The following is a 14792-nucleotide window of genomic DNA, read 5'->3' on the forward strand; positions in this document are numbered from 1 at the left end:
GCTGTCGTGAAGTTGCTACAGCGTTTCGGTGCGGCCCCAGAAAGTATCTGTGCCCTAATCCAACCATAACGAGCTGTGTTTGATTTCCGACATTGGCTCCATAGGCCGTGTTTGTGTTTGGCTGGATGTGATTTAAGATTATCTTCCCTAATTAAATGAGTTTTCAGAAATGGGCACTTATAAAGAAATCCCACATGGGTCCTCTGTAGATTTTTTAAACTGTCTATACTTAGAAGCCGTGTGTTCCCCATTATCCATCCCAGGTTGACATCCTCTGAGTTTTAGCAGTTTTTCTCTTAAACTCCTGTGTTTGGTGAACAAGACACGTACCTAATTGTGTGTGCTTTGCCTTCACCTGTTAGCCTTGTTTTCAGACCAGGAGCCTTTTCTTTCCGTGACAAAATGGCAGACTCAGGTTAGCACTTCCTGTGGCTCAGGTCTGCCCCGTGCTCCGCGGACCTGCTGGCAGCGAGCAGCCGGTGCGGCCCACTCACCACCTCTGCACCCCTGCCCTGGTGACCGCTGACATCTTCCTGTCTGTCGTCTTATCAGCCTAACTTAGAAACCACCCTTCCCCCTGAAATACGTGAACTTCATTCTTGGGGACTAAGGATGTTTTATTTATAAACCTATCAAAATCTCAACAACAACCCCCGTATAACATTACTGTTTGTATTTCTTCATAGGGAATGTGCTTTTTATTTAGCCTTATTTTATGTTGTTTATCTGTAAATGAGATCCCTGTGTTATTTTATGTTCTCTTTTATTTAATTAAATTAAAACTCCATTAGGTGAGACTTTGAAAATTGAGAATTCTGGTGGTAGTTCCTTCCCTTAATGTTTGCTTATTCCTCCACTACCTCCACCACCTCTGTTCCTGCAATTAACAGGATGATTATATGTTCTTGTTCCATACGGGCATGCACTCCTACTCGTATACGTGTTTATCTGAGTTCCAGCCTTTTACGATAAACGCCAGTGGCTTTATTGGAAGGAGTTCACTTTAAAGAATTTTTTTTTTTAATATTTATTCATTGTTGAGAGACAGAGAGACAGATTGCGAATGGGGAAGGGGCAGAGAGAGAGGGAGACACAGAATCCGAAGCAGGCTCCGGGCTCCAAGCTGTCAGCACAGAGCTGGACGTGGGGCTCGAGCTCACAGACTGCGAGATCATGACCTAAGCCAAAGTCGGCCGCCCAACTGACTGAGCCACCCAGGCGCCCCAGTTAATTTTAAAATGGGAGGTTCTGTGACTTAGGTAGAAAACTCCCGGAAACTAGTTTTATATCAAAATGTAGAAAGCCCTGCTGTCCCATCTCTGCATTCTGGGTGGGAAGTTCTTTGTGTTTCTGCTCAATGCTGACTTCCTCTGGGATTCCTATTTTAACTTCTCTGTCCTTTAGTTCTTTGTGTCTCTTAGGTTAGTGTTGAGAGATGGTAACATAAAAGCGTGTATTGGTTCAGCCGCAGAGTTTCACGTCGTTTGTGCTGTGGTGTTAACAAAGATGATGATCTTTGTCTCTCCACAGCTTTCCCAGGCAGCAGCCAGCATCGATAACCGGGTCCCCACTCCTTCCTCGGTGGCCAGCGCCGAAACCAACTCCCAGCAGCCAGGACCCGAGGCACCGATGCTGGAGATGAAAGCAGAGGTCAAGACTGAGGACACTGAGCCTGATGCCAGTGAATCCAAGGGGGAGCCGGGGTCTGCGGTAGGTGCCGTTCCCGGGCGTGAGCAAATGTGCAGCACAAGTGTCCCTAAAGTGTCCCAAGGGGAGATGCTACAGGCCCTCCGTGGACAACCCTGCTTTTTGTTTTAATATCCTGCTTGATTACGGGTTCAGAGAAGGTACAGATTAAAAACAGATTGGTCATTTTTAGGTACTAGGTATAGACTTCATTTTATTTTGCCAGAAATGAAGAGTTCCAGTTTATATCTTAAATGACGGGATCATCCAGTGACATGTCACCACGGCTCTGCAGAGTCCCGAAGGCACAAGGGCGTGCTCACGCACGAATTCGCCTGTGCCAAAAGTTGAAAACTAGATCCAGCCCCACAGACAGGTTTTGTTTGGCCCACGCAATGTTTTTAGGAACAAGGAATTACAAATAATGCTGGATTTCTGGCTTTTCTTTGAAAACGACAAGCTCCCCCAGCACTGTGCTCGCACTCCCGTGGCGGCAGTCTGGGTGGGAGCCCCGGCCGCAGCCTTTAGATGGGGATCGGGCGCCCCAGTTTGCCAGAGTCTCTGCTCCTCTGCCGGCCTGCACGCCTCCCGCTGCACCGTCTCTCTCACCTCCCTGGCCCTCAGAGCGATGTGGCGTTTGAAAGTTGGCCCCAGTTTTCAAGGAGAGTCTTGTTCCAAAGTAGGAGTTCCTCTGTGTACAAGCACTGAGCAGGTCATGGGTGCGTGGGGGCCACGTCTTTTACGCACTCTGGCATGTGAAATTGTTACATTAGCACTCTAATTGCAGTGGTGCTGTATGAAGGCAGCTCACCCGGCCCCAGGTGCTCCACTCCTCCCTGAGGAGAGAAGCGCACGGTAAATGCAGCGCTGAGCAGGGGAAGGTTTTGACAGGCCCGGGTAGACTGTTGAGAGCTTTCCGATGAGGCTGAGTTAGAATAAAGGTTTGTGATATTCGTACATCATTATCTGTAATTTTGTTTCTTTTAAGATGATGGAGGAGGATCTGCAAGGGTCTTCTCAAGTTAAAGAAGAAACAGACACAACAGAACAGAAATCGGAACCGATGGAAGTGGACGAGAAGAAACCGGAAGTCAAAGTAGAAACTAAAGAGGAAGAAGAGAGCAGCGCTAATGGGGCTGCCTCTCAGTCAACATCTCCTTCACAGCCACGCAAAAAAAGTAGGTTGTGTTTCCTGAACTTTTGAACTGTGCTGCTTTTCCACCGTGTTGTGATTCCACACTTGTGGGCTAGAAGCTAAAGCAGAAAAGTAACCGCCCCTCCCCTTGTATCTTACCTGCCTGCCCTTCCCCCAGTCTTACCTCTTCAGAAACGACGACAGCGAGCTGGACTCTGGCTTAAGGGCCCGCAGGGTTTATGGGAGGAATGAGAAACGGGCCACGGCTCTGAGGGACAGGCCAGAGGGGTGGGTGCGTCCGAGTCCTTGCACCCGCCGAGGAGCTCGGGCTTTTGCCTGGCGAGACGTGTACAGCCACTGGTAGATTTGAGCAGGAGGACGCCCGAAAGCCATGCCAGGGAAATTCTCACCGAGGCAGCACATGTGTGTGCTGATATGGATGGGAAGCGGGGTGCCAAGAGTCAGTGTGCAGCGCCAGTGGGCCCCAGTGGCCTGGTGCAGCGGGAGGGGCGCGTGAGTGAGGATGCTCTCTGCCCATCGGAGGTCCCGAGTAAGGAGGTTAACGGGGTGTTGGAACATTGTTAGGTGACTCTTGGAGATGGGATGTCTCTCAGAAAGAGAAGGACTGCATGTGACACATTTGGGAAAGACGACAGAGATGTATCGGAGGCTGACATTCTATAATTTTGCCAGTGAGAGGGACCCTGGAGATAACGGGCTACCAGAAGCTTTCAGGTCTCAGGCCCGTTTATACTCCTAAAAATTGAGGACCCCAGAGGTTTTGTTTGTGTGGATTATGTCGCTGTTTATTCTGTCGGAAATTTAAAAATACGTATTTCTCTAACACACCTGTTCCATGGTGTCCATGAATAACATATTTTTATGAAAAATAAGCTTCCCAGAGCAAACATACTTAGAGTCGTGACAGTGTTTTCTTTACAACATTGTGACTCAGTCTGGCAGACACGGCTGGACTCTCCTGTCTGCTGCTACCAGCTCTCTTGCGCTGCCTCGTTTGTTTCAGTTCATTGGGAGCATTCTGGTTTGATACTACGCCAAAACTCAGTGAGGGGAAGTTTCACAGAGCTCAGTTGCAGTGTGCAGTCTGGGTCCACAGCAGCACTGAAGGTGTCATGCCCGGTGACATTACAGTCCATCTGTTTGCCTTGTGCCGTGAATGAATCCTTTACCCGTGGCGGGGTGGGTGGGGTCGTTTCATTTTTTAATAACACGATCCTTTGGTCATCTTGGAATTCGGCTTGCTGAGTTACGCCGATTTTCCAGATGTCAGCATACTTCACTGTACGATATATTGTGTTTATTTTATTTTTGAGAGAGAGGGAAATAGAGCGCCAGCGGGGGAGGGGCAGAGAGAGGGAGACACAGAATCTGAAGCAGGCTTCAGGTTCTGAGCTCTCAGCCCAGATCCCACCCTGGGGCTCGAACCCACAAACTGTGCGATCACGACCTGAGCCGAAGTCAGGCGCTTAATTGACTGAGCCACTCAGGCGCCCCTTCACTGTACACTATTTGTTTAAAATCACATTTATTAACATCGCTATGAATCTCTTCAAAAGAAGTCTTGGGAATTTTGAGAGGCTGTCAAATCAAGCTCACGTGGCAGGTAGAAGTTTCTCCAAATTCTGATTTGGACCTAAGTCCAAATTTTATCATTGGCAACAAATACTGTGTATTGTCCTTGGTGTAACTGGCCCATTCTGTTCCTTTTTGGGAGAGTATCTGCCACATACCCAGATCTGAATACCCGGAGCTTGTCTAGCGGTCTTTTTCCCAGTCGTACTGTTTGGAGCTGAGAAAAGCAGCCGCTTCCGCTGTCGGCCTCGCACGCACGAGCGCCTCCTCCCGGGGCATTGGCCGCACACGGGGAAGTGCTTGACGCCCGCTTCCTGTTCGGTGCTGCGAGATCAAGACGTGTAGCCAAGGGTTGAGATCCTTGACAGTAATAACGTTTACTCCTCGACCGAGGATGATGTTGAGTGCGGCTGCCGCGTTTTCCTCTGTGTGCACAGCAGCAGAGAGCACGGTGACGACGGAGTCGGGTTTGGCGCCGCTGCCTGCGTGGTACTGCGGCACGAGTGATGTTGCTCGTGGTTCCTTTTGCTTGTTTGTGCAAATGTCCACATGGTGCGGCAGGAAGATGACAGCCTAGTGTTACTGTGAAAATCATTTTATGTTACAGAAGTAAACGATTTCGGAGACCCTTGGAAAGGGCCTAGAGCAGTGCTAGAACTTTCTGTGACGACAGGAACGTTACCTATCTGTGCTCTTTGTGCTTGTCACCAGCCACACGTAGCTCCTGAGCACTTGAAATGTGACTGAGGAAGTGCTAGCGGCTGAAGACAGGAGTTTGAAAATGCTTTTCCCTCGGCATAGGTGTCTTAAACAAATGTGTAGTGAGCGAGTAAATAAGCGATGGACCCAAGTGACCCACGTGTGAGCTTGCCACCAGGAGGGGATGCAGCCTCCAGCAGGGGGCAGCGCGCTCCCCATGAAGAGCCAGATAGTCCCTGTGGGCTTTGCGTCTGTCCGTTCGGTCTCTGTTGCAGCCACTCTGTTTCGTGGCCTGAAAGCCGCCACAGACAGAGCAGAACTGCATTCTAATAAACCTTTACTTCTGGAGACTAACCTTTGATTTCATGTATCATGAAATACTACTATTTTCTTTTTTTCCTAACCATTAAAAAGAATAAAAACCAACCTTAGCTCCCCAGCTGTACGCAGGCAGGCAGCTGGCTGGAGTGGGCCGGTGGGTCAGAGTTTGCTGACCCCTGGCCTAAGAAGAATGCAAAAGCTGTTGATTAACTAAAGAATTGTTTTCTTATAAAGAATTACTCAAAGAAAACCAAACGCTACTCCATTTCTGTAAAGAACAGAATAGAAGAGAAGGGGTTAGCCGAAGGCAGGATGTGTGTTCTCTCGAGGCTCCCATCGGGCACATCCGCTCCGCAGGCCCGGCCTCTGCGCGCAGAGGGGAGTGGCGCTGGGCCGGCAGTGGTCCCCACTGCGGGGCGGGGCGCGGCACGACCTGAGCACTGCCACCTGAGCCGCCTCTTGCCTTCGTGGGTTGTCACGCACATTTTCCTGGCCATGAATACTCATTGGGTTTTGTGCGAACCTACTGTCTTGAATGTATTTGGCAGCTGGTGTTCATCCTTGATTGGTGACAACGGAAAGCGTAGTAGGAAGTGGAGTGGCTGAGGGGTGGAGAGAACAGCACAGAACTTTGGGGGAAAATATCTGATTTGGTAGCTCTCTTAGTATGTACGTTTGTTAGGTTGGAATACAAAACCGTTTTTCTCAGGTGCCTGAGATTACCTCAGCCAAGGACAGAAAGAGCGTCACCAGAGGAAGAAAGGCCCCTTCCAATAAAATGGCTTTATTACCACCCATTGGCTCAAGCAGATTTGGGAGTTAGCTTCATTTTCGGTTCAACACAGTTTTAATGTTGGAAACCCTTTTACCGAAGAGGCGAACTTGTCAGTGTGGTATTTGGTCTCATGACGTAGGTGCACTTTTAAAACCCCGTTACTGTATTTACAGAAGCCCCACACCGTAGCTTTAGAGTGTCTACGGCCCCTGCTGGGAACGGGGGCCCTTGCAGGCCTCGTGGCACGGGTGGCCCTGGGGATGGAGATGGCTGGACCCTTAGAGAGGCAGACCGGGCTTCGATTTGGAATGTGGCGGGTGAGGCGTCTGCGTGCCTCGTGAATGGTGTCATCCCCTGGTTTTTCTACCCGCAGTCTTTAAGCCGGAAGAGTTACGCCAGGCTCTGATGCCAACCCTGGAAGCGCTGTACCGCCAGGACCCGGAGTCCTTGCCTTTCCGGCAGCCTGTGGACCCCCAGCTGCTAGGGATCCCGGTAAGTTCACGTAGTGACAGTGTAACCGTGCCAGCGTAGTTCCCGCGTGTCCATGTTTCACCTCAAAATTGGGTGGCGTACCCTTGTTTGGAAGACTTTTCGCCTATAAAAAAACTTCTCTGTCGAATCAGTAGCCCACCTTTCTTATACACCTTTAACTCACTGGGTGGGGTGTGTGTTTCCCCACCTATTCTGTCTGCCCCAGGGTCCGAGGTGGGGGAGCGCACCGGGGCACACCGCCTGCAAACACACGGCCCCGGGAGCCTCACTTAGATTTGGGGCTGTGTGTGAGCCTTCGTCTCAAAGGCTGGTTTTAAAGAACTGGTCATCATCAGTTGGAAAACACCTGGGCCTCTCATTTTGGTGTCTCTGGGTCGTCTCGCAAAGGCCATAGTGACCCAACAGATTTCTTTTAAACAGTGTTACTATTTTTGTTTCTGTTTTTGTGTTTTTTGTCTTGGAATTTCATCTTGCTTGCCAGGACCAAGAGTAAATCTCTAGAAAAACATATTGTCTGATAAATGTGCTTACCATTTTAAGGGGCGCCTGGGTGGCGCAGTCGGTTAAGCGTCCGACTTCAGCCAGGTCACGATCTCGCGGTCCGTGAGTTCGAGCCCCGCGTCAGGCTCTGGGCTGATGGCTCGGAGCCTGGAGCCTGTTTCCGATTCTGTGTCTCCCTCTCTCTCTGTCCCTCCCCCGTTCATGCTCTGTCTCTCTCTGTCCCAAAAATAAATAAATAAACGTTGAAAAAAAAATTTAAAAAAAAAAATGTGCTTACCATTTTAATTCCGTGGTTTAAAATCCTTACTTCAAAATTTTTCGGAGCATCAGGGTGTGGCTCAGTCGGTTGAGCAACTCACTTCAGCTCAAGTCACCAGCTCACGGTTTGTGAGTTCGAACCCTGCATCCGGCTCTCTGCTGACAGCGGTGGAGCCTGCTCCTGCTGTGGATCCTCTGCCCTCCCTGTTCTCTCTCTGCCCCTCCCCCGCCCATACTGTCTCAAAAATAAATAAACCTTTTTTAAAAATAAATTGTAAAAACCAAGGAGGTTTCTATTAACATCTTTTACCCATTCTTTTATTAAATAATTTGTTAATATTATTTTTCTCTTTGCCTTTGAAATAATTTGGTCACACCTGACAAAACTAATTACGGTTTTAGATAATTCAACCAGAGGAAGGTCAGAGGTTATTTTCTTCTCATTTCCCATTTGTTGCTATTAGAAATGAAGTTGTTCTGGTACTTCCTGTTTCTGTTTTGTTTAAGATAAAGCTGCTATGCAAGGCTGGCATTTAGTATTGGGGGGATCCACTAGACTGAGACTTTTTTGTCTTTAAGGATTATTTTGACATTGTGAAGAACCCTATGGACCTTTCCACCATCAAGCGGAAGCTGGACACGGGGCAGTACCAAGAACCCTGGCAGTATGTGGATGACGTCTGGCTCATGTTCAACAACGCCTGGCTCTATAACCGGAAGACGTCCCGGGTCTATAAGTTCTGCAGCAAACTTGCTGAGGTCTTTGAGCAGGAAATTGACCCCGTCATGCAGTCCCTTGGATATTGTTGTGGGCGCAAGGTACAGTTTAGACTTTTTTTGGAAAGTGAACTTTGCTGGTTAAATTAGCCAGAGCAGGTATTATGATAACATGATAGACTCCACATTGTATCCCAGCTGTATTCTGGGAAGGACCCGGATGGAGTCTGGGCATTTGTAAAACCAATCGATTGCCTGAAGCCATGTAATGGGTGATCAAAGCTAGAGTTACTTATTGGGGAGGACCTTGGGTTATGCGTTTCTGGCTGCTCCTCTGTACCTTTATCAATGTGTAACAAATGTCTTTTGACGTTGATTCTGTCACATGGAATCCAAAAATGTCTTTATTAAACAGCTATGCAAATTGTTAGAAAACTATACCATGTACCAATAGGAATATCTTACTAGCTGAATCTGACAGCTCTTCTTAGTGAACTGGAGCATTGTAGGACAGTCCCTGGGATACGTTTTTAGTATTTTCTCCTTTGTTTTTGCAGTATGAGTTTTCCCCACAGACTTTGTGCTGCTACGGGAAGCAGCTGTGTACAATTCCTCGCGACGCTGCCTACTACAGCTATCAGAACAGGTGAGCACCGAGCCAGCGTCCTGGCTTATAGGCACAGGACGAAGGTCTCAGGGCGAGCAGGTCCGTCTGAGTATAGCCTGGGTTATTTCTTTTCTGGAGTTCTAATGAAATGGGCCACTCTCCGTGCTGCTTAGTCACTCAGGCCCATGATCTCTTAATTTGAAAGCATGCTCTTACACGGTAGCAAATAAGCTCCTGCTTGCTGCACTACTTGAGTCAGGAAGGTTAGTTCTTAAGCTGTGGTCTTTCCAAACTGTAACCACCGAAGAGTCTGGAGTCCAGAGTAACTCTAATACCGGTTGACCTACCTTTTTGAAGATCTTAAGTGGAAACGTTGTATTTTATTATTTCACGTGTAAATATTTGCCTACATAATTTGGGCCGGACAGTCTGATGGAAAGACTGTTGATGATATTTCATTAAAAAAATAATAAAAGGAAAAGTAAATAAAAATGAATAAAAGCTTTAGACTTAAACTTTTTTTTAAATTAATAACACAACACTGAATGAGATCTTGCATTCTTGTTGAGTTCTCCCCGTCATAGGATGGCCATTTCAGGGTTTTGTGAGTGGTAGTTATCCTGGAGAAATATTTGCCATTCTCTTAAAATGTGGGGATGGCTAAATGGGTTTTCTGTCTTACGTAAAAGAGAATGAAAATGGTATTTTTTTTGTTGTTAATTTGCCCCACACAAATACAACCTCCGTAGTTTGGGGGATTGAACTTGTCTGTGTCTCCTGTTTCAGGCAGCCACAGGTTGCCGTAGCACGAGGGCATCCTCCCTGGGGGCACAGGTTGTAAATCTTGGTCACATTCAGTTACCTTGCCTCCATTTGAGGAATAGGCGACCAGATTTCTGTGGCCAAGGTTCAGCTCTGTGCCTGTTCCTCGTCTGTAGGCTCACGTATTAAATGTCAGTATTAGGGTTTGATGTTCTGATGATTTGATCTTGTCTGCTTCTAGTAATTGCATATGTTCCTATATTTCGAAGTAGAGGGCTTTTTGTTGTTTGTTCAGAGGTACACGCGCAGGCCTCAATAATATTTAGTTTGGAAATTATCTGTGTTCTGATGATTTTAAAATACTTCCAGTTTTTAAAAATATCTAATCATATTTATAATTAGTAAATCCCTTCAAAATTCTACTTTAAAACAAAAGCAAAAACTATTGACATAAACATGTCTCAAAAGAAAGATTGCTGAGCCTTGCCCAGCCTGCTTGTTCGGGCACCGTTCAGTTAGAGTGAGGTGCTGGAGTGTGGCCTGTACCCCATCCTTAACGTTAAAAATACGTTAACATCAGGAATTTAGTTTCTGTCCTAGCTTCCCTTTCTATCGGTGGGAGACAGTTTGAAATAATACCATAGTTCCTTCTTGATGGAATCTCTCCTGTACTGACAAGTGCTCTTGTGGGAGTTCTGGCCCTTTCAGCTACAGTTCTAGCCCCCTGACCTTTAGCGTGCCCCATAACGTATGAAGTTTTACCTTCTTGTTCATAATACGAGCACAGTAACACCTTCCCTAACAACCTCGGTTGTCAGTCTCCGTGAAACAATGAACAGGAATTCACTTTGGAAACTTATGTGCCAAGCAAAATAAAGTTGGGAAATTTTAAGAGAACGGATTTCAGTTACCTGTTTCCAGACAAATGCCCCCGCTGCTGAGTGCCCAACGTGGTTTGGGTCTAGAAGGAAGAACAGACAGCAGGTTGCTTCCTTCCATTTCTAAAATTTGGGGGCCTTTTCATTGTTGTTTCGCTGTTCCTGTGTCCTTCGGGACCCTGCCTTTACTGATTTGCTCATTTGAGAGCAATTAATTTCAGTAGAATTGATAGGATCAAGGCACACTTCTCTCCGGCAGGAGGTTACTCGGGGAGCACAGCCATGGGGTTGTTTGGGAAGATCTGAAATGTCCGGGTTTATTTTTGTGTAGAATTTCATCTTTACTGAACAAAAGTGTTTTTCTTACGAGTAGAGACAGAAATAAAGTTCTGGCCTAAAGCGTAGGCATCCCGTTCCTTCACTGAATCTCGCAAGGCCTGCTTCCTAGGACACTGTGCTTGCAGAGACTAACGTGCTGTAATGCTAAGAAAGCAGTGGCCTCACTCCACGATGAACATCTTAACTGCTTAAGTTTTTATTTGCATCTCTGACTACTTGCGAACACCGTGGTGTTCTCACAAATAATTGTTTTGGCACTCCTTGTCCTAAACTGGGCACCTCGAGCCATCGGATGTCCTACAGACCATCTGAACAAGTGAAACTAATGTAAACTAGCATGTAAACCCGTCTTCACTTGTTTCCATGCTTTGAATATTTGAAACTCATGTTGGGAAAACTTGTGGATAAATTTTTCAGATACTATCTTTAGATATCCCCGTTATTTTTGTAGACTATTATGGTACTTAAACCAATCTGCATTTGAAAATTTACTCCATCCATTAAAGTACCCTTACAGATAAACTACGCGATCACATTGTGCTACTTCTAGGTGCCCACGCGCACATCGTTGTTGGGTCACGGGAAGTATTTCTCCTTTGCAGCTCCATGTTCATCTGGTTGCTTTCTTCACACAAGGCAGAGCGTCAACGAGGCTCTTAAGATTGAAAAGTGACTTTCTGAACCATTCTGTATTTTTAGGGGGAATAAAGTTGGGACTAGGTAATAAAGGGGGGACAGTCTGGCATTCCAGTGTGTCCCCCAGCGATTGCCAGGGCAGTTTCAGCAGACTTGACCAGTGGGTGGCTGTGCCCCTTCTCCAGACTGTTGCTGCCTCTCAGGACCCTTCTCAAACCCAGCCCGTTCAATTCTCCCATGTCTCCACTTGCTTTGGGACACACACTGTTTCTGTGCCTCCCGGTTTCCATCCCGGAGGTGCTTTGGAGATCCGGGTTAGTTGCCCGTGGAGGTACGTGTAGGCCTCCAGCATCACTGGGGTCTGCCATTAAGGCATCAGGGCTTTGCCCCGGGCTAGTCTCCTCCGCCGGAGAGTGATGGGCTGACGGTTCTTGTTTCCTGGATGTCGCTGGGCTTGATGTCCTGCTCGAATAAGGGCTAAGAGTCTGTCCAGGATCTTAAAGCCGTTTTGCCTCACGTGTAATTATTGTGGCGATTTCACTTCCAGACGAGTTCACCTTTTCGCTAGCCGGCGGTGGCTGTATGCTCGATCATAAAATGAATTGGAACACTCAATTCCAAGTTTTATTTTTATTTATTTTTATTTTTTTAAATGTTTTTATTTATTTTTGAGACAGAGAGAGACAGAGCATGAGCAGGGGAGGGGCAGAGAGAGAGGGAGACACAGAATCCGAAGCAGCCTCCAGGCTCTGAGCGGTCAGCACAGAGCCTGACACGGGACTCGAGCTCACGGAGTGTGAGATCATGACCTGAGCCGAAGTCAGACGCTCAACCGACTGAGCCACCCGGGCGCCCCTACAAGTTTTATTTTTAAAAGAGAAATAGTTCGTGTTGAGGGGGATGTCTTTTTTGCATATTGTTCTGTTTGCCCCTGAATTGGTTCATGGTTTCTGCACTTTAATTGCCAGTGACAATCACGCCCTCCTGCACATGGAAATCCTGTTTACCACATGATTTAAGGCTCTGTGAGAACATTTCCAAAATAGTGAATAGCCAGCATCTTGTTATAGTTGATTCGGAAAACAAAACAAAACAAAACAAAAACATAGATGTAGATATCTTTAAACAGCAATATTTATCTGTTTGTTCTTGGTCAGAGTTTTTACTCTTGGGCAGAATTCATTGATTGGATCATCACAAGTAAACTAAACTGGTCCCGGGAAGAAACTCTCATTAATCCAGTTCCTCCCCACAGTGAGTCTGTCATGCCCTCATCGACAGACGGAAAGATCGGACCATTTTGAGATGCTGCACTCCGAAGTTTTGTGCTTTTAATTGACTCTGTGTGTTTAGTCGGTGAAGTCCAGCAGACAGAATGCTTAGTGTGTGTAATTAAGACTAGAATTAGAACTCGCTGGGGACTGATGTGAGCAGGAATGGAGACAGACGGCCGGGTGGGGGCCTGCGCCTCCGTCCTTGAAGGCGTGTGTGCGCGTGCGCGTGCGTGAGTGACCCTGCGAGCTGCCGCGTCCCCTGCGCGTGTCCGTGCGGTGTGGCGCTCCGAGTCTCGTCACAGTGTCTTTAACACTAATCCTCTTGGCATCTTGTAGACGTAGTTTTGAGCACTAAAACCGCATTCTGTTGTGCTGCTGCCACTACCTTCTACTCATCCTTTTCGCTTGTGAATTCACCTCCATTCGGCTTGTTTATTTTTACAGTATTCTTGTGTGCTCATCTTGTTTGATGCAGCGTCAGCCTGCACTTCTGTTGATTTCTCATTCGTCTCCTTTCCAAACATTTAAGAGCTTTTATTTTAATTGTTCTTCTTGGATAGCTTGAGCCCAGGCTTGTATTGTCTTACAAGACATTGGGGTGATGGATAATTTCTCAAATGCAGATTGTGCTATAAAGATCAACTTTCCAAATTTGCTTAACTTGGATTGTCACCAAGTCAGAGCAGTCAATCACTGAGGATCTCAGATTGGTGAATGATTGGTCCCAGTACCAAACAGTTTAAACCAAAGCTTCAGAACTGAATTTTCAAAGTCTTTGAGATTGATTGTTCATGGATTTACATATATTGTATTGTTTATACAATATATCACAGTTTTTTTTCTCTGTACATTCGTACTGATAAATGGCTGGAAAGTCTTTGACCCCGACTGCATTTCTGTTAAATGTTTGTCCAGAATATGGATTTGGTTTCATGCGTATTGCAACTCATTTAATGAAGTGATTAACCTGAGAAAAATAACAGGAAAAAAATTAAAACCGGTTCTGCGTGCCCAACATTTTCATACCTTTAAAAGATCTGGCTTAATACCGGAAATAAAATCTGTGAATTGCTGTCAAGCATAAATTTTCCGTTTTGAAAAATAATTGCTTTTTTAAGGCCTTTGTCAGACTGTTTTGTTCGAAGTAAAACTTCTCCATCGCAAACCCTGGAGTCATATTTGATTTTCTCTGAAGTAATAACAAAATTCGAACTCCTAAATTGAGGCTCCTTGCAATTCTAGTATTAACAACTCCTTGAAAACGTTTGCATCTCGGAGCTGGCCCGAGCCCAGCCGTTGTTAGTGATGATGGCCTGTGATGTGTGCAGTGAGACCGAATGCTAATCAAGCTTTGCCTTGGCTTTCTGCTCTGTGTTGTCTCGGTGTTTGCGTCTTACCTTCATGTCTGTGCTATTTGTTCCCTCCCCTGTTCTCTAATCCTGCCCTTCCCCACCTGCCCCTGTTCCTTCCATTGTCCTCACTGACCCATCAATCAACCAACAACGCCCCCCCTTCGTCGTGGTGATCTGCCCTGCTCTGATTGGTGGCTTCGTTGCTTGGGTGGCTGTGTGTTATGATGGACCAGTTCACCCAAGTATGGCCTTCTTGCTGACAGGTATCATTTCTGTGAGAAGTGTTTCACAGAGATCCAGGGGGAGAATGTTACCCTGGGTGACGACCCTTCACAACCCCAGACGTAAGTACTATGCTGTCATTTTTCTCGGGGGTTGACTCGTAATTGTTTTGTCCCTCTTGTCCACGATTAAAAGGGAAGCACCTCTGCCATTTTGACTTCCGGGTGGTGTGTTTTTTCATATTCGCCACGCCCACGTTCCTGCGTCAGAATGTAGCTCTTCAGCTAGACACGGCTGCCACCTCCCCATTCTTCCCTCCTCACGAGACACCCGTAGCCTCCGCAGCAGCGGACTGGTCTCCGTTGACCTCCCCGTGTCTCTTCCTTTAAAACTCCTGCTTTTTCCTGGTGGTGGTCCTCCTCCCTTTGGGAAAATCGTAAATTTTCACTTAGACCTAAGGAACCAGTTCCCTTTTGACAGAACTGGCAGTGACGAAAAACGAATCTTGTGTACGTACCCCGTCTTTAGCATTCTTTCGATCTTCT

The 14792-nt window shown here is 46.8% G+C and overlaps 1 protein-coding gene across 4 annotated transcripts in view; it reads left to right on the forward strand.

The window, feature by feature from the left end:
* The window catches only part of CREBBP (CREB binding protein), a 127112-nt gene that overhangs the window by 92115 nt on the left and 20205 nt on the right, over nt 1-14792 (forward strand). For 3 of the 4 annotated variants that reach the window (XM_058710575.1, XM_058710573.1, XM_058710576.1), the window contains 6 exons: nt 1531-1710; nt 2675-2864; nt 6583-6701; nt 8040-8279; nt 8735-8823; nt 14259-14369. In XM_058710575.1, coding sequence (XP_058566558.1) covers nt 1531-1710; nt 2675-2864; nt 6583-6701; nt 8040-8279; nt 8735-8823; nt 14259-14369 — 929 coding nt within the window. The remainder of the gene's footprint in view (nt 1-1530; nt 1711-2674; nt 2865-6582; nt 6702-8039; nt 8280-8734; nt 8824-14258; nt 14370-14792) is intronic. The other variant, XM_058710574.1, reaches the window with a different exon arrangement.

This window comes from Neofelis nebulosa, chromosome 18 (assembly GCF_028018385.1).
Source record: "Neofelis nebulosa isolate mNeoNeb1 chromosome 18, mNeoNeb1.pri, whole genome shotgun sequence".
Classification (NCBI taxonomy): Eukaryota; Metazoa; Chordata; class Mammalia; order Carnivora; family Felidae; genus Neofelis; species Neofelis nebulosa.